This window comes from Sorex fumeus, unplaced genomic scaffold (assembly GCF_029834395.1).
Source record: "Sorex fumeus unplaced genomic scaffold, SorFum_2.1 ptg000007l, whole genome shotgun sequence".
In the NCBI taxonomy this organism is placed as follows: Eukaryota; Metazoa; Chordata; class Mammalia; order Eulipotyphla; family Soricidae; genus Sorex; species Sorex fumeus.
The window spans coordinates 29,228,300-29,246,916 of NW_026606064.1; the positions used below are offsets into that span (position 1 = coordinate 29,228,300).

General features: G+C 37.9%; 1 protein-coding gene across 1 annotated transcript in view; it reads left to right on the forward strand.

Annotated features, from left to right (window-relative positions):
• Positions 1–9,232, forward strand: part of SLC5A12 (solute carrier family 5 member 12) — a 51,341-nt gene extending 42,109 nt beyond the window's left edge. The window contains exons 13-15 of the mRNA XM_056138478.1: positions 2,503–2,606; positions 5,896–6,023; positions 9,080–9,232. Of these exons, the coding sequence (XP_055994453.1) occupies positions 2,503–2,606; positions 5,896–6,023; positions 9,080–9,232 (385 nt within the window). The remainder of the gene's footprint in view (positions 1–2,502; positions 2,607–5,895; positions 6,024–9,079) is intronic.
• Positions 9,233–18,617: the final 9,385 nt, after the last annotated feature.

The following is an 18,617-nucleotide window of genomic DNA, read 5'->3' on the forward strand; positions in this document are numbered from 1 at the left end:
GAGGACCGTGACCGTGATTTTCACTATTTTTCTTCTTTTAGTCTAGATTATGACAATTTATGCACAGCCAGATAGTTCTAAATTTTGTATCTTTAATCAAACTATTTCATTTAAATGAACAGCATCTTTATTTCTACATTTCCAACATCATCTCTCTGGCTTTCATTCAAGACCCACATTAGGAACTTCACTTCTCTATAACATTTATTTTGAATCAGATTTCACATATTTTAAAGGGTTAAGAGACAATAATTTATCTAAACCAACTATCCTTTCATACTTTAAACATTTCTATAACATATGCACATTGAAGTGCATGCTTAAAATGATCAGGAAGATGAGACGTCAAGATTTTCTAAAGTAGTATCTTGTTTTACCAAATGTGTTCTAAGTTTTTCCTCTCCTCTTTCCTTCCCTTTCCTCATGCCTTTGGTCCCCTCTTCTCTCCACTACCCTTCCTTCCTCTTCTCTCCTTTCCCCTTCTATCCCTTCCATCCACTTCCCTTCCCTCTCTCCCCTTCTTCCGATCCCTTAGTCTTCTTCCTTCCCTGTCCCCTAATCTCTCTTCTCCTGCCCACCCTCTCTCTTCTCTTCTCTCCACCCCACCAAGTTTTATACTAAGCAATACATTTCTTGCTATTATATAACATGCCTTATTGAGGGAAAACCAGTAAAAAAAATTAAATTTATTTTGTTCCTCATTCTTCCCCAGAAAACAGGGCACTTTAAAAAATTTTTTTTTTATTAGTGAAACGCCATGAGGTGCAGTTGTAGACTTCCAAATTTTTGTGCTTGGGTTTCAGTTATACAATGATGGAGTACCCATTCCTCCACCAGTGCCCATTCTCCACCACCACTGATCCCAGTATCCCTCCCATACCCCTCACCACATCTCTGTGGCAGGGCATTCCCTTTTGTTCTCTCTCTCCTTTTGGATGCTATGGTTTGCAAAAGAGGCATTGAGTGGCAATCATCTTCGGTCTATAGTCTACTTTCAGTATACATCTTCCATCCTGGAAGGATCCTCCCAACACCCTTTACTTGATGATCCCTTCTCTATCTGAACTGCCTTTTCCCCCAGCATGTGCGGCTGGCCTCCAAGCCATGGAGTGAACCTCCTGGTACTTATCTCGCCTATTCTTGTGTGTTAGTCTCCTATTTTGTTACTTTATATTCCCCAAATGAATGCAGTCTTTCTATGTCTGTACGCTCTCTTTCTGACTCATTTCACTTAGCATGATACTTTCATTGTAGTACCACTTGTATATAAATTTCATGACTTCATCTTTTCTAACAGCTGCATAGCACTCCATTGTGTAGAAACCCCAAAGTTTCTTTAACCAGTTATCTGTTCTCGGGCATTCAGTTTTTTTCCAGATTTTGGCTATTGTGAACAGTACAGCAATGAACATAGAAGTGCAGATGTCATTTTGACTATACTTTTTTGTCTCTCCAGGATATATTCTCAGGAGTGGTATTACTGGATCAAATGGGAGCTCAATTTCTAATTTTTTGAGAAATGTCCATACAAACAGGACCCATTTATCCCACATCTTATTATCATCTTTGCAGAACAAAGAACCTTTAACTATCTATTATTTCACACATACCTGGAATTTTAACTCTGAACTCAAGAGCAGAGGAATAGCAAATGAAGTTAGCCCTGAAGAAAGAACTTTCACAATTTCACTTATTTCAGTGATGTGTTAAGAAAGAGGAGGTTTTTCCTAGTGACAGAAGTGTCAATTTCCAAGATATTTATATAAAAATTAAAACGTTAAGTTTTAATGTTAAGTCCTGGTTGTCCAGTTCTGTTTTCTTGCATTTCCTTCTCATATGAATGTTTGAATTTTATACTCTTTTTGAATCACTCAAGAATTCCACTAAGATCTTACTACTCTATTTCATGATTAACTGTTAGTTTCTATAATTAGGGTTATCTTTAAAAATTCCCTTATATATCTATATACATACATATATTTATATATAAATGTATATATAAGCACATATATAAATATATGGGCTGGAGCGATAACACAGCGGTAGGCCGTTTGCCTTGCATGCAGCCAACATGGCTGACCTGAGTTCGTTTCCCGCCCCTCTTGGAGAGCCCAGCAAGCTACTGAGAGTATCTTGCCCACATGGCAGAGCCTGGCAAGCTACCCGTGATGTATTCGATATGCCAAGCACAGTAACAACAAAGTCTCCAATGGAGACGTTACTGGGCCCGCACGAGCAAATCGATGAACAATGGGAGGACAGTGACAGTGATTTATATAAAGAGAGATCCAAATTTTAATTTAAAAGTGGACTGGGTTGAGTTGAATACAAAGTGAAAATCCATATTCTTTAAAAATTATTCAAATGGCATAAAATTATACTTTGAGAATTTTGAGAGATTGCAAGATCCTAAAACATAATCCTCTCAGACTTCTCAATCATCGTGGATAATTTAACTCAGAACTCAGTTGGTGGAGCTGGTGACATGTTTTGTCCTTACAGGCCTGTGATTGCTGATACCTGGTATTCACTCTCCTACCTTTACTACAGTGCAGTAGGATGCCTAGGTTGCATTGGTGCTGGAATAATCATCAGTTTCATAACAGGTTGGTTACATAGATTTCTGTTTTTAGAGCTAGGAAATGAATGGACTAATCTCATATATTAGTAAACTAGGTGTTATTTTTTAATGTTTAGGTCAATCTCCAAATTTCTTCTCAGAGATTTATCTACTGTTTCCAAAATAGCATTATCTGATGATTATATATCTATCATACATTTATATATATTTGGATATGTGCCCCATATATTATGAAAAACTTATTATTAGCACATAATCAGGTTACCAGTGATCCAAAGATGGAAACTATTTCATTATAACAATTATCAGTAAAGAAGTTAAATATTAAGGGCATTTCTTTGAACCCAGTGAGATACTGGCGTGTTCTTCATGACCACCTTACTATACATGGGGTTAGTCTTTAGGAGACTGTTACCAGACGAGAATATGGTATACTTTGGAGCCTACTCCTATACATTCATGGGGTTTCCAAGACTGAGCAGTTTTACTCTAGGTCATTTTTAGTACTGATATTTACTATCTTTACTTTGAGTCTTAGTCCCTATGATCATTAAAAGTTCCTTATAGGCAAGAATCTATGAGAGACAGGGGAAGAAGTACAAAGTAGAGTAGGACCACTTATGACCTTGATATTCTAGTTCCTGAGAATATGTATTTTAGCTGAATTGTTAATATATTCTCCCTTTCCACTGCCATTGCATACCTGTGAGTTTTGGAAGTGAAGATTCTACTATTTATCAAATACTATTTACCTGACATTTCTGCTAGCCATATACTAGAAATAATCTATAGTTGTTTAAATTTTAGCAAACCTTGGATGAGAAAAGGAATAAAATGTAAAATATTTCACAGTAAATCTCAACAATCATGCAATAACAACTCTACAAATACAATTTTTATGTAAACAAATTCATATCACAGCATTCTATTTGTTTTGTTGGGATTTGCTTCGATACCCCAACAATGGTGGCAGATTACTAATAGTAGTGAGGTATTTCTTGGTCTATCAATTAGGTGATGTCACCTTGTGAAGTCAGCCAAACGTTTAGCTGCCTAGTTCCAAAATAGAAAATGTGTGCACACTAAATACTTGCGCACTAATCTCTATGTTTGTTAGTCTAAATAGTTTCTGGTTGCATGTTAGATTTGACAATTGCTTGTTAGAAGGAGCTTCTGATGCAATAGCAATTTTGTGACATTTGGGTTGAAAATTTCTCACTAACTTGAACATGGATAATTGGCATCAAAGTCTGTTTCATTTCTGTGAAAATATACCAAAGTCTCAATGAATTGATTTTCAAATCCCAGGGGGTTACTTTATCAGGGTCTAATTATGCCATTCTATCAAATATCTGAAAGAAGTATTTAAGATATATGCTTTAGATACACTTGCCCCATGGTGCCAATCTTCCAAGGGAGACTTTAGAGTTATACTTTCAAGTAAAGCCTTTAGTAAATTTGTTAGATTTTATAATGTCACTGACTTCTTAAAATGTCTTTTAATATTTTGAATATTTGCTGAACTTGGTCAGTAGGGAAGTCCATAATTGTTTTTGTGAGTCTGTTCTCTTTATGTCATGTTCTTTTTTGGTCTTACATGGTCTTTTTAGGGATTATCTAATTTATGTTTCCCTCAGAGAACCTAGCATTTCAAAGATATGTTCTTCTTTTTAGTCATATATGTTGAAAAGTGAAATTCTGTGTATGTTGATTAACCCCTTGAAAACAGTTTATATCCTAAATCATTTTTTATATCCTAATCATTTAAATCATTTTAAATCATTTTCATGAGTTGCTAAAAGGTGACTTTGGCCTAAGATATAAACCAAACATGATTTCCACTCAACGCCTCTCTTGCAAAACACAGGACCCAAAAGAAGAGAGAGAGAACAAGGGGGAATGCCCTGCCACAGAGGCAGGGTGGGATGGGGGGGACGGGAAGTGGGAGGGATGCTGGGACCCGTGGTGGTGGAGGATGGGCACTGGTGGAAGGATAGGTACTTGATCATTGTATAACTGAAACCCAAACATAAAAATTTGTAAGTCTATAACTGTACCTCATGGTGTTTCAGTAATAAAAAAATTTTAAAAAAAGAATAAAAGAATCAATTTTCTAGCAAAAAAATTTGTATTGCTCAGATATTAGTTACATAATTATTTATGTTTATATTTTGTTGTCTTACCTATGATTTAAGTATAAAAAACTTCCAGTATTCAGAGATAATCCATGTAAAATATACCTCATATATAGAAAGCAAATGCTATGATAAACATTATTATAAATAATATACTTCTATATGATTGTATGTCTTTCTCACAGAGTGGTTTTATATTAGGGGATAGGTCATATTAACTTTCTAATTTTAATTTACTTTTTAAAGAAATCTAGAACAAAATTTGAGAAAACAGCTTGGACATACACAATGCCTGGAACATAGCAGGAATTTGCTCAATCTCTGTAGTCACCACTCAGATATTCCTTCAGGAGTATTTTAGTCTAAACTGGATGTAAGATTAATGCCTGCCACTGTAAATACTGTGTATTTTAGAATAATCATCATGTTATCATTTGCAAAAGGAGGTGGGGCAATGCCAGGCTAGAATGGAATCTTGATTTGTTCCATTGCATAATCTGAAGGAGTAGTTCAGTGACCAGATGTATTTGGATTATAGAGAAAATTAAGTGTAGATAAGTTTAGTAATTTGAGAGATCAAGAAGTCATATTACCTGTCAGAATGCTGCAGCAAAAGGAAGAACATGTGGTAAAATGACACTTGTCATTTTTCAAATATTGCCTCTGATAATTTTTCATATGTTTTATTTGAGTAAAAGATGATAACTTTTGTAAAGGAAGAATTGATTCTTGCTACCTCGCCTGCACGGCAGAGCCTGGCAAGCTCCCGGTGACGTAGTCGATATGCCAAACACAGTAACAACAAAGTCTCCAATGGAGACGTTACTGGGCCCACTCGAGCAAATCGACGAACAATGGGAGGGTCTTTACCTTTACCTTTACCTATCCTTTCTGTTGGTCTACAAAAGGTACTAGTCCTAGTATTAAATAAGGACTTAATATTAAATATTATATCTAACTGTTTAATTCCATAGCAGTGCAGCTACTCAGCCTGACAGTTGGGGTTGTCAAAAAACTAGCTACCACCCTTCTGAATAGTCACAGATTTTTTTAACCAGTCAGAACTGTTTCACCCTTATAAAAACAAGTGACCTATTTCTCAAGTCAGCAGTGCTTAAGTCCCTAAGGGAAATCCTAGAAGTGTGCATGTACCTAAGATACCTGTCCTTGTTTTCATAGGTCCCCAAAGTGGCAAGGACGTTAAGCCACTGCTAATTAGACCAGTTAGCAATTTATTTTGCTTCTGGTCCAAGAAGTACAAAAGACTGTGCTGGTGCGGAGTTCAGCATGACAGTAAGACAGAACAGGTGAGCTGATGTTTTAGTTTCTGAGAAATATGCATAGGCTCAAAGGCATTCCATGTTGCTCATTCAAACCATTCATCGACAAGAATGGGCTTGGGAAAAGGAGACAATGAATGTTATTATCCGAAAAAAATCCATGTTACCTTAGTAAATGAACATGGACATTCAGTGCCTAAATGTTCTGATGACCCTTGGCTTGAACCACTAGTTCAAATTGCTAGCATTGCAAATGTCAACTTCTAAAGCTCCTTTTAACCTCTAGAAGTGTGAATTTCAGAGAAAAATGTGAAATTTAAATAATAAACATGAATTCAGTAGAGTTGATTGGAATAAGACCATAATGAAAAAGCAAGGTCTTTTGATAAAAAGCATGGTATTTTGATCCATACAGCTCTGGGTTTAATCCAGGTATCATGCTTCATTTTACTTGGCTAAGTTATTGAATTGTCTAAAATTCAGCATTTTCCCCCTTCCCCCTCCCAATCTAACCTTTGTGGGTTTTTTTTTTGTGTGTGTGTGGTTTCTGTAATCAAGAGTAGCTCATGTTTGATTGGCCCACTCTTGGTCATGGAACTCCCCTTTTGTTCGTTGTGGCTTGCTCAGGCTCTTACTTCTAGTTTATCTTTTACTTGTGATCCTCAAATTAACTTAGTTGCAGTAAACTGGAGATCCCTGGCTCACCAGATCCCAATCCAAATTGAAGTCGTCTGGGATTACCTTTGACAATGTTAGGGCTTGAACTTCATACTAATAAGGCAAGTCTCTACCACTAAGCCCCTATTGAACCCTGAAGTTGAGACCTTTAATCTGAGAAGTGAGGGATAATCACACAGAAACCTTGGGCTTGAACTTCAGACCTAGAAGGCAAGGCTCTACCAGTAAGCCCTTATTGGACTCTGAAGTCTAGAGATCTTCTATCTGAGGAGTGAGGGATAATCATGTAGAAACCAGGACATGGACATCTCAGGATCTGTGCAAGAAAGACTCACTGACAAACTTCTTGGTAGAGAAAGAGTTGAAAGTACACAACCCTTAGCTCTTCTGATCTCACTGAAAAGGATACTTGCACCATAACTTTAACAAGTTTTTCAAGTACTATTTATCTCCCCCAAGTTAAAGATCAACAGGGACAGGTGTGACCACACCAAGTTGGATATGTTGATTTGATATAGCAAGTGTGAGCACCCCAATGGAGCCATAGACTGACACCCTCCACAAATATAAACATAAACATGTCTTTTATAAGACTGACATTCCAATAAAGAATTCTGATAGTGGTACAAGAAAACCTTGAATTAAAAAAATGTTTTCTGGGATAGCACTTTGGACAAATAAACACTGTCCTCCCATTGTACATCAATTTGCTCGAGGGGGCCCAGTAACATCTCTATTTTGAGACCTGTTGTTACTGTGTTTGGTATATTGAATACATCACGGGGAGCTTACCAGGCTTTGTCGTGCAGGTGAGATACTCTCAGTAGCTTGCCGGGCTTTCCGAGAGGGGTGCAGGAATCGAACCCAGTTTGGCCGGGCTGGCTGCATGCAAGGCAAATGCCCTACCACTGTGCTATCCTTACAACCCTAGAACTTTGGTAGGAGACCAATAATAAGTATAGGACCTTGGAAGAAGCAAATATTGTCTGGACTTGCCTATGTTTGTCCCCTCTGCCTGATTAAGAGCAGTGATATTTTTCCTTTCCTTTTTTTTAGACTTGTAATTGTTTTAGTTCCATATATTTTATTATTTTACTATTTCAGGAGCAGGACTTTTAACCAATAACACTTGATTTATCAAATTGGCTCATTTTTCTCCCTTCTCCAAATCCTATGGTGACACAAGAATGTAGTTTTATAGCTATTGCAGTGAGTACAGTACCATCCTGACAAAATCTTGGAACAGAAATGTTAGGACTCTAGGATTCTTAGCTCATGTGGTTTAACAAAGATCTTTAAATGAGGGATTTTGCTTGGGATTGGATGCATTTAGTGAAAAGAGCTTGAGTTTATTCAGCAACATCAGAGAAGAGCCCTGCATTAAGTCTTGATAAGCAAACTGGTTTTACAATCAATTTTTCTTCACTGTACATCCTACTATTCTGAGCCAACACGGCACGCAGATGAATAGTCTATTTTGCTGAGAAGCAGTTGGTTGAGCAGTATGAGCATGGTTTGGATAGATGACTCTTGGGGAGTGTGTGTGTGTGTGTGTGTGTGTGTGTGTGTGTGTGTGTGTGTGTGATTATGTGTTGGTAGGCAGGGTTCCAGAGCATGCTTGGGAGCCTCAGGTCCACTCCTAGTGTTATCAGCTGAAAGCGTGGGCCAGATGGTTTTGGTGCTTAGAGTCTGGCAGTGATGAAGTGCTGTTTAGATCTGGCAGGCCTGGGGGCCGAGAGTCATGTGGTGGCACTGCAACTCTTGCATACCAAGCATGTACTCCTGTCCTTTGAATCATCTCCTGGTGCTTGAGGGAATTTCTTGAAGCAAACAATCAAATTTATAGAAGTTATTAGATAACTTCCTGGGGTAACAATTTCTTGGAATAAATGATAAATTCTGTTGATACTTATATCAGCAATGAATGGAAAATGGAAGGGAAATTTAGTATGTCACTACTGTGTTTCTTTCGTAAAGGAATAATGTTTAACACCCAGTAACACTGGTTTCTATCCCCAAGGGAATACTGCAAACAGGTGTTCCTAATATGATCCAGAATCCTTGCTGGTCACAGGCAGGAAGAATGGCACAGCCATCTGAGATACTTATTTGTTTTTTCTCAGGGGATAATACTGCTACTCCATTATTAGACTACTTAATAAATTAAAGACATACCAATGTCTTCATACAAGGTGGTTGTTAATGCTCACTAGTTATTCTTTTGGATTTAATTATCACTAGAAATGCCTAAATGGCTTGAGGTACCAAAGCTGTTTACAAAGTGTTGGGTCAGAATTATCTTTGTTGTTTTCATAGTCATATGCTATTTGAGTCTGAGCAGGGTTTCATTAGTTTTTTTTGGAATATGCCAAGACTCCCACTAACAGCATCTTTCTCTTCCTCAGGAAAACCTTGAGAGTGGCAGTACTTGGAAACAAGGGTCTGAAGCTGTTTTACAGAATGGACTCAGGCGAGAAAGCCTGGCCCAGTTTCAAGGACATGATCCCAAGGACAAAAGCTACAGTGACATTAATTTAGAGAAGGTTACCCATTTCTAATGTAACATATGCAAAACACATACACACAAATACAGATGCACACAATCCATATACTTACCTATCGGTTAGAAGGCTCATGTAGTTGTCATTGCTAGAACACATGGACGTTTAATGTCTATTTATACTTATTTATAAATCCAAATAAAATGCCTATTTCCTAGGCTACTTCCTGGGAAATCTCAGCTTTCTGGTGTAAAAACACAGATGGTCTTAGATGGCCTGATGACATCCTTCTTGAATAAACTAGGACTAGATATCATCAAACATTGTGTGTGTTATTATATTTCAGAGACTTAAAGTAGTTTATTTTTAACCATCAAATATATAATAGGTAGAGAGACTAGAGGGACAGTATAATGGGTAGGGCATTTGCTTTGCACACAGCCAACCTAGGTTCTATCCCCAGTAACCCATATGGTCCCCCAAGCCTACCAGGAGTGATCCCTGAGCGAAGAACCATAAGTAAGCCAGAGCACTGCTGGGTGTGGCCCCCAAACAAAAAACTTTGAAATACATATTATATATTATGAATGCACACATATGTATGTGTGCATTCATAATATATACATATATACATATAATAGGTAGATTGTGGAAGGGAATGCATATGCAATACCTTCCTGTCACTGCTGATCAATTAGAAACAGCATATTCATATGCACATGGACATTTCAAACCCTTTTCCACCTGTAGCTACTGCTGGATCACTTATGAACTATGAGCAAAGCAACTCCTTCCCCTGTCTGCAAGTCCTTTTGTAGTTATTCCTGTCACTGTAACTAATCTTACAAACCTTAAAAATAATTTTGCTAGGCATAGGAGATAGCACAGTGGTAGGGCGTTTGCCTTGTGCGCAGCCGGCCAGGCCGAGCCGTGTTCAATTCCTCCACCCCTCTCGGAGAGCCTGGCAAGCTACTGAGAGTATCTCGCCTGCAAGGCTAAGCCTGGCAAGCTTCCTGTGGCGTATTCAATATGCCAAACACAGTAACAACAAGTCTCACAATGGAGACGTTACTGGGCCCGCTCGAGCAAAGTGATGAACAATGGGAGGACAGTGACAGTGACAGGCGTAGGAGAAACTGCCACGTCTGTTTATTGGGATAATTTTAATGAAAATTTTTATTTATTTCAGGTTCAGGTGCACTATTTATTTATGTTTTATATCTGACTCTGTAACAAAGAAGTCTGGAGTCTTTAGGGCTGGTTAGAAGAAATAAATAGCCTATATAAGAAGCAAGTAAGACAACATTGTATATGGGAAGGAACCTTACAAATAACCTACCAGATCACAGATGATTTTACTAGCCATAATATCTTTGTTGCGAAATACATTTTTTCTTCTTCTTTTTATTGGAGATACACCTGGAGATGCTTAGGGGTTACTCCTGGCTCTGCACTCAGGAATCACTTCTGGCGGTGCTCAGGGGACCATATGGGATGCTGGGAATTGAACCCGGGTCGGTCGCATGCAAGGCAAATGCCCTATCCACTATGCTATCGTTCCAGCCCATAAAATACATTGTTGATAGAGCTCAAGTTATTTGTTCAGTTCATGCCTGCACACTTAATGCATTCTATAAGAGCATGGTGGCAGAAGTAAAGATCTTAATTGCTAAACCACAGAGAATTATTTTATTAGAAATTTTGAGGGTAAGCTGGAGCCACAACTGGCTGTGCTCAGGGGTTTCTCTTGGATATGTGTGCAGGAATCGCACTCCTGGAAGTGCTTAGATAGCCACAGGATCATAAGGGCATGTGGACCATACATACTGACTATAGGACCAATATGCACTATCCTTTTGGACCTTTTAACTTTCTAATTTTTGAGGAAAGAATGGATTGGAAATCCAAAGGCAAGTTGACTAAATAAGAGGCAGTGACATACTTAATGAGTAAAAAAGAAATTAGTGTCACAAAGACTAGACTAGAAGAGATATAGTAGCCACAGTCTGTGGTCAGGTACATCAGAAGCAGATATTAGTCATTTTGGTGGCCAGTTAAAGTTAGAGCACCTCAAGAAAAAGAAATGAGGTGATCAGGTAAAGATTCTAAAAGATGCGTGGCTTAATTTTATCTGGAGGAGAGAGCCTGTACATTTATTATTAGGGAGTCAAGACTGAGAAAAAAATCAATAGATAAATTTAAAAAATACAGCTGGAATTGTAGGTTATAGCTCAATGCTTGCCTTCCCCCTTCTCTTAAATAGGGGACAAAATATTGGAGGAATGTTCAGCTTTATAAGAGAGAGAAGAGCATTTCAAGATTTTGAATTATCATGGACTTGAACAGGAAAAATATATGCCATAAAGTGATTTTTATTATACTCATAAATTCTCTCAAATTTTTATTCACAACTTGTCCTATAAAGATTTCACTATAGGATAGAACACCATCTTTTTACTAAGATTTTTAGAAGCCCTTTCCTTTTTTCAGTCATGAATGCATTTATGTTTTATTAAAGCAGAAAACAATTTTTCAAATGAAGATACTATGATTATTACAAAAGTGGCTGTTTTTCTCATTACCTGGGTTCTTTGGGATTATGAGATAACACCTCAAGATCTTTTAGAGGTCATTTAAAGGGTCTTCCTGATTCTTCCTCATTAACTAAATAGGTTAAAATCTAAGGCTCCTAATAACCAGAAGACAGACATTCAGAGGGGAGAAATCTTCCGCAACACAGAAGAGGAATCATCCTCAGAAAATTCAGAGAAGAGGTATCTTCCTCAGCATTAAGAAACATGATGTGTAGCAATGTGCAAGGAAGCTAAAAAGTAGTCAGATTTCTGGCTGTTTATCCCAACCATATCTTTCCTACCATCTCTCCTCCCTAAGATTGTCAGCTAGGAGTTGTATCAAGTAGACCAGTGTGTCATAAGCTCTGCCTAGTGCCAAGTTCAACATGAGCTACTGACAAAAATGTAACAGTTTCTTCATGACTCTTTCACTCATTCTTAATGAATTTGTTTTGATGACCTACAATAACCTTGCCACTCTTTAGAGCAAGAGGTACTATTTATGAACTAAGGTGACAAAATGAAATCAAACAGTTTAGGTTCAAGGGTAAATCTGGACATAGGCAATCTTGGTGATATATGGCAAGGTTCTTAAAACTTCTGTTTATTAACAAACTATTTAGCACTGCAGCACTGTCATCCCGTTGTTCATCGATTTGCTCAAGCAGGCACCAGCAATGTCTCCATTCTGAGACTTGTTCTTACTGTTTTTTTGGCATACCAAATACACCACGGGAAGCTTGCCAGTCTCTGCCCTGTGGGTGGGATACTCTCGGTAGCTTGGTGGGCTTTCTGAGGGGAATGGAGGAATTGAATCTGGGTCAGCCATGTGCAGGGCAAACACCCTAGTAGCTGTGCTACTGCTCCAGCCCAACAAACTATTTAAAAAGAAATGATCCTAAAATACAAGTTTGTTGTGAGGATCAATGGCAGTAAATCACTTAAAGCCGTTTGCATGGAGACTGGTTGACTTGGGATATTTGATACTAAGTTTGCTATATATAAATAAAATGGCATTCATTTGATATTCATTTTAACTAAAATTGTTTCACTCTTTCTACTTATTAATATGGCTTAGCACATGTGCTACTGATGTAGTCTGAGAAGTAGAAATAATAAAGATAAACATAAGCTATAAATTTGAAGTCAAGCCATAAAATCCCAAACAGTAATCTCTTAAATGCCACTAAATGTATGAATTTCAAGAATCCTTTTTTCAAGGTTCTAAATTATCCCCAAATAGAAGTTTTATATATATATATAGGAAGTTATTACTGATAAAGGCACTATTATGATTTAAGTACCATATTTGTAAATGTAATCTTATAAGCAAACATATAAACAGTTTTCATAAAGTTTGATTTTTAAGCTAGTGATGAGAATATTTGCTTCCTGAAAAATACAGAAAAGCAGGGCCATTTATGCTGCTCTTACAGAGTAAGAACACATAGAAAATATATTCTGAGCAGTTCAGCACAGGTATAGCACTGAAGATCTTATCCTCTTAAGATTAAAAATTGCATTCACAGAGTTGATAGTTCAGTGTACTCAGGATCCTATTTAAGTCAGTTGTACGTGAAACAACAAGTTTTCTCTAGAATCGTGCTGGATCACACACTGGACAAATGATCAAGCTGTTACTCTTTTTGTATATGTATCTCTTCGTGACATGAAACGATAGCACAGCAGGTAGGGTGTCTGTCTTGCACGCAGCTGACCAGGGTTCGATTCCTCCATCCCTCTTGGAGAGTCTGGCAAGCTACAGAGAGTATACCGCCTACATGGCAAAGCCTGGTAAGTTACCCATGATGTATCTGATATGCCAAAATCAGTAGCAAGTTTTACAACAGAGACCTTACTGGTGCCCGCTTGAGAGAATCAATGACCAACTGGAGGACAGTGCTACAGTGCTATCTTTTCTGTGAGGGTAGACTTTGATGATATTGGAAATTTAGCCCCAAATATGAGTTTGTTCTCTTCCAAGTGCCTACTTTCATTTTAGAGCACCCTCCCCTCCCCCTCCCAAATATATATATATATATATATATATATATATATATATAGTTACGAGCTGCAACAAGTCCTATGCCTGCCTCGAGTCCAGAAAGCGTGGCCGACAGGAGCCAGTGCCAGCGCCACTTGGAGGTGTTGGGTCTTTTGCGAGTGACCAAGTGCGGACTCCACAGCTGAAGAGGAGCGGTCACCACAACTGTGCATCCAGCCATCGCTGCAGCAGCAGTAATAAAAGGAGATGGGGGCCTCGTAAATCATCACTTGGTTCAGGGGCCGGAGAAATAGTCCAGCAGCTAGGTGCTTCCCTTGCATGCGGCTGACCTGGGTTTGATTTCCAGCATCCCCAGATGGTCCCCGAGCCCCAAAGGAGTGACCCCTAAATGCAGAGCCAGGAGTAAGCCCTGGGCATAGCCACTTGTGGCCAAAAAACAAACCAAACTTCATTCGGTTCAGTGGATGCTCCCTCCCCTCTGCTAGCCTGATGCCGTACTCCATGGAGACTGCTCACTTGCTTGGGATTTAGCAGAGCCAGTGCCGTTGCACGAGGAGCAGTGCCAGGGATTGAACTCCCGACCTCACACACTATGTATGGCCTGAGTCACATCAAAAGTCCTAGATTTTTATTTTCTTTTAATTTTTTTGGATCTTGCAGCTACTTCTCCCGGAAGGGAGCTTAAAATGAGGCCCCCATAACTATGCCACCAGACCCTGCTCCAGGCTGTTTTCACTTGGAGCACCCCAGAGGTTGGCAGGTGAGAGCCCTCCCCACCAAGTCCTCAAGGGACTCAGCCCCAGCAGCAGAGCTCCACTACACAATCGCTGCCATGATCCAGGCCGCTTTCCTCACGTTTGGGCCAAGCCTCACATATGAGTGAATATATTCCTGGACACATCATAAGACACTCTCGACCCCTTTTCCATAATTCCCACACCATATTTGATGGCGTTCAGAGAGTAGGCAACAAATCATAGAGGGAAATATATATATATACATATATATATATATCAAATATATCAATCAGAGAGCCAGGCAAGCTACTGAGAGTATCCTACCTGCACAAATGAGCCTGGCAAGCTACCCATGATGCATTCTATACGCCAAAAACAGTAACAATAACTTGTCTCTTTCTCCTGACCCTGAAAAAGCCTCCAATACCATTGGGAAAGACTAGTAAGGCTGCTAAAATCTCAGAGCCGGGACGAATGGAGATATTACTGGCACCTGCTCAAGTAAACTGATGAACAATGGGATGACAGTGATACAGTGATGTGTATACATACGTACATATATGTTGGCTGCATGCAAGGCAAACGCCCTACCACTGTTCTATCGCTCAGTGGTAGGGTGTTTGCCTTGCACGCAGCCAACATGGCCGACCTGAGTTCAATTCCTCCGCCCCTCTTGGAGAGCCCGGCAAGCTACCGAGAGTATCTTGCCCGCATGGCAAAGCCTGGAAAGCTACCCGTGATGTATTCGATATGCCAAACACAGTAACAAAAGTCTCCAATAGAGACGTTACTGGGCCCGCTTGAGCAAATTGATGAACAACGGGAGGACTGAGACCTGTGACTGTGACGTAACTATATATATATATATATATATATATATATATATATATATATAAACATGGCTCGAATAAAGTAGTTGTATTGTCTGTGTTCCTTCTGTAGAAAGAAAACCATCAAATGTGGCCTGGGTGGGTTTTTAAGATAACCTTCAATGGCAAAGTCAATGCAACATGTTATCACTACAAATACATAAATTCAGGTAGGCAGAATCTGGGATGATAAATGATTCCAGTGGTAGAGGAATCTGCTATATCCTTGGCAATGGGTGTGGTGCAGTAACAATGTAAGCCTAAGGCATATGCATTAACTATTGTGAAACATGTTCTGTGATAATAGTAAAAACAGCTTAGTCAATTATCCTTTAGGACTATATACTGTTGGTATATTTCAATATGAATAAAAATGCATTTCAGAAAAAGCTCACCTATCAATCAGATCCTAAGTATTTTAGGACATTCCTTAAAATGCTGTTTTCTGAACAGTAAGACCGGAAAGGGGAAGTTGTAAACTGACTCCCTGACTAAAACCTACAACTATTGCCAAAAGACTAAAGTAATATTATGATTTGGGTAATAATGAAGTAGGAACACATGAAGATTATCAGAGGATATAGTGAGCCTCTGTATGGAGAAACCCTCATGGTTCTGACAGAAAAAGCATGACCACTGAAGAGACTGTGTGTGGGCCACCACATCTACCCTTCACCTTCACCTCTTCCCACCACCACCTCGGCCTAAGGTTATTTGTCTCTAAATAACTGACTAATTTTTTTTTCTTTTTGGGTTACACCTGGAAATGCACAGGGGTTACTTTTGGCTCTGCACTCAGGAGTAACTCCTGGCGGTGTTCAGGGGACCATATGGGATGCTGGGAATCAAACCTGGTCAGTCACGTGCAAGGCAAACGCCCTACCCGCTGTGCTATCTCTCCAGCTCCATGACTAATGAATTCTTTAGTTAGTTCTCAGGCAAGTTGAATTTTCAAGTTTGACCATCAACTTAATAATAATAATGATAATAATAATGATGATGATGATGATGATAATGATGATGCAGGGTGTGTATTGGGGGAGGCAATTTTGTACTTGATAGCATGACAGTACCTTCTTTCTTAATGAAGTGGGTGCTAAAATTTTTGTCCAAAGGAGGTTTTGTTGGTGATTTACACAACAGGAACAAGTGTAAAAAATATTAAAAATATTTCTGTGTAATGGAAACATTAACATCATGGAAATGAATCCAACATTTTTTCCTGTGTGTGTATAACCCAAGTCCTGACTGGGCTCCTCTTGATGCTCTCTCTGCATTTTTATGTGCATAGACCTTGAAAACATCAATGAGATTACCAGATGACAAAGAACCAAAATTTTTCAAGTGTGGGTGAACGATCTGGAAGAATAGAAAACTTACTATGTTACACACAAAACCGAAAAATAAACAATATCTTTTCCCCTCATTCATTTCTTAAAATTCCATTTTATATTAAAAAACAAACAAAATTAAATTTAGCACAAAAATTATAGGAAAAATACCATATCACATGATAGTTTATTGAGTGAAAAAGATTCCTTTTCATTCCATTTTATGACAGATTGTGCTAAGAGTCATTTTGGAAGATTGTGCAGCATTCAGAAGTTGTAGCTCATCATGCGATCACTGGGCAGCATTTATCTATAAGTGCGTGCACAGACTCAGACAATTTGCAAGTCATTTCCTCTATGATCAATAGCAATTTTCCATATACTGTACTATAAAATCATTTCAGCTCTGAACTCATCAACGAAAACTGCATGCACATATATATTAGTAATTTGCTTGAAGATACAACAGTTTAGAATATGAAAATATATAAGCAGCATTCATGTATACATAATTCCTGAGAGTGTGTGCTATATAAATCTTTGAAAACTAATTATATTCATATGAAAACCATGATATAAAACAGTTCTTTCAACTAGAGTGATCAAAAACTAACATACTACAAGGGGCTGTCAATATTTTGCTGTTAACAATGATGAAGGCATAGCTAGATTCTACCATATCATTTCACAAAAGGAATTGTTCAGTTTTTCTCTATTTTTTCCATCAGTTTAAAAAATATCAGAGAAGGAATTTTCTAAATCAGTGTATTACAAATTTTATTAAAAACACTTTTCTCTTGGCAAGTTTTCTTTCTAGGTGATCAAAATGATTTAAAACACTGATGATGATTATATAAAAATAATTTGAAAAAGAATTTTCAAGGACAGAGCTCTCATCACTCATTCTACTGTAAGATAAAAGTCTTCTTCTTGTGTTAATTTGAAAAGACGTAAATGCCAGTTTTATGTTTATAACAGTTCATGTACATCAGTACAACAGAGATATACTCAGACATGTGCAATATATTTAATTAATAAAGGAACACAGATGTTATATATAAAACTGGAATCATTAAAACCCCCTGTATGTAGTTAGTGAATTAGTTGTTCTAAATAATTAGGTGGAAAAAATAGAATTTTGCAAGAGTATATAAAGGAAGTTTAAAGTAAGAATAACTTCCCCTTTCTCAGAAACATGGAGCAAATAAATAATGAAAACTTTGATGAAACCAACCAACCAAGTAAAACCTATCAGTCTTTCTAAGGAGGGAGAAAGAAAAAGTCCAAAGTATATTTTCAGTTTCATACTGAAAAATTAGTTTTAGAATAAGAGAAATTCTATACTTTTCTCATGAGGAAAATCCTCGTGTGTTTATGAAGAAGTTTTTTTCTATTGTGTTTAATTCAGTTCTTATACATTTTGGAACAACTGCTCAGTTTAGTTAGAAAAATATAATTGGGTAGATAATCAGAAGTCATATATGTGTGTTAATATGTTATGTTTGTACATATGTGAGAAAGAAAGAGAGAGAGACAGATGTCTATATCTATATGTCTATATCTATATGGAGAGAGACAGAGAGAGAGAGAGACCATTGCCCCATTGCATTGGGGAAAGAAAGTTGAGATTAGTTTCAAATGTTTTGTAAGGAAAGGGAGTAGGACTTCTATCATACTTTCCTTGAGTTGTTCTCTTCCTCTTCAGCCCCCAGAGCTGATGCCTCTACCAGATCTTTTCTAGTGAAACACCCTGTTACTGTTATTCCTGCTTCAGAACAATTATACTAGTAGAATGTAGTGAACCATTGTACTAGTAGAGTGACAGTGAAGCAGGATTTCCACAACAAGGAAAAATAATGTCCTTCACTATGAATTTGACATTGTTTCCAGAAAACTTCAAAACACAAACCAAATAATTATATTAAAG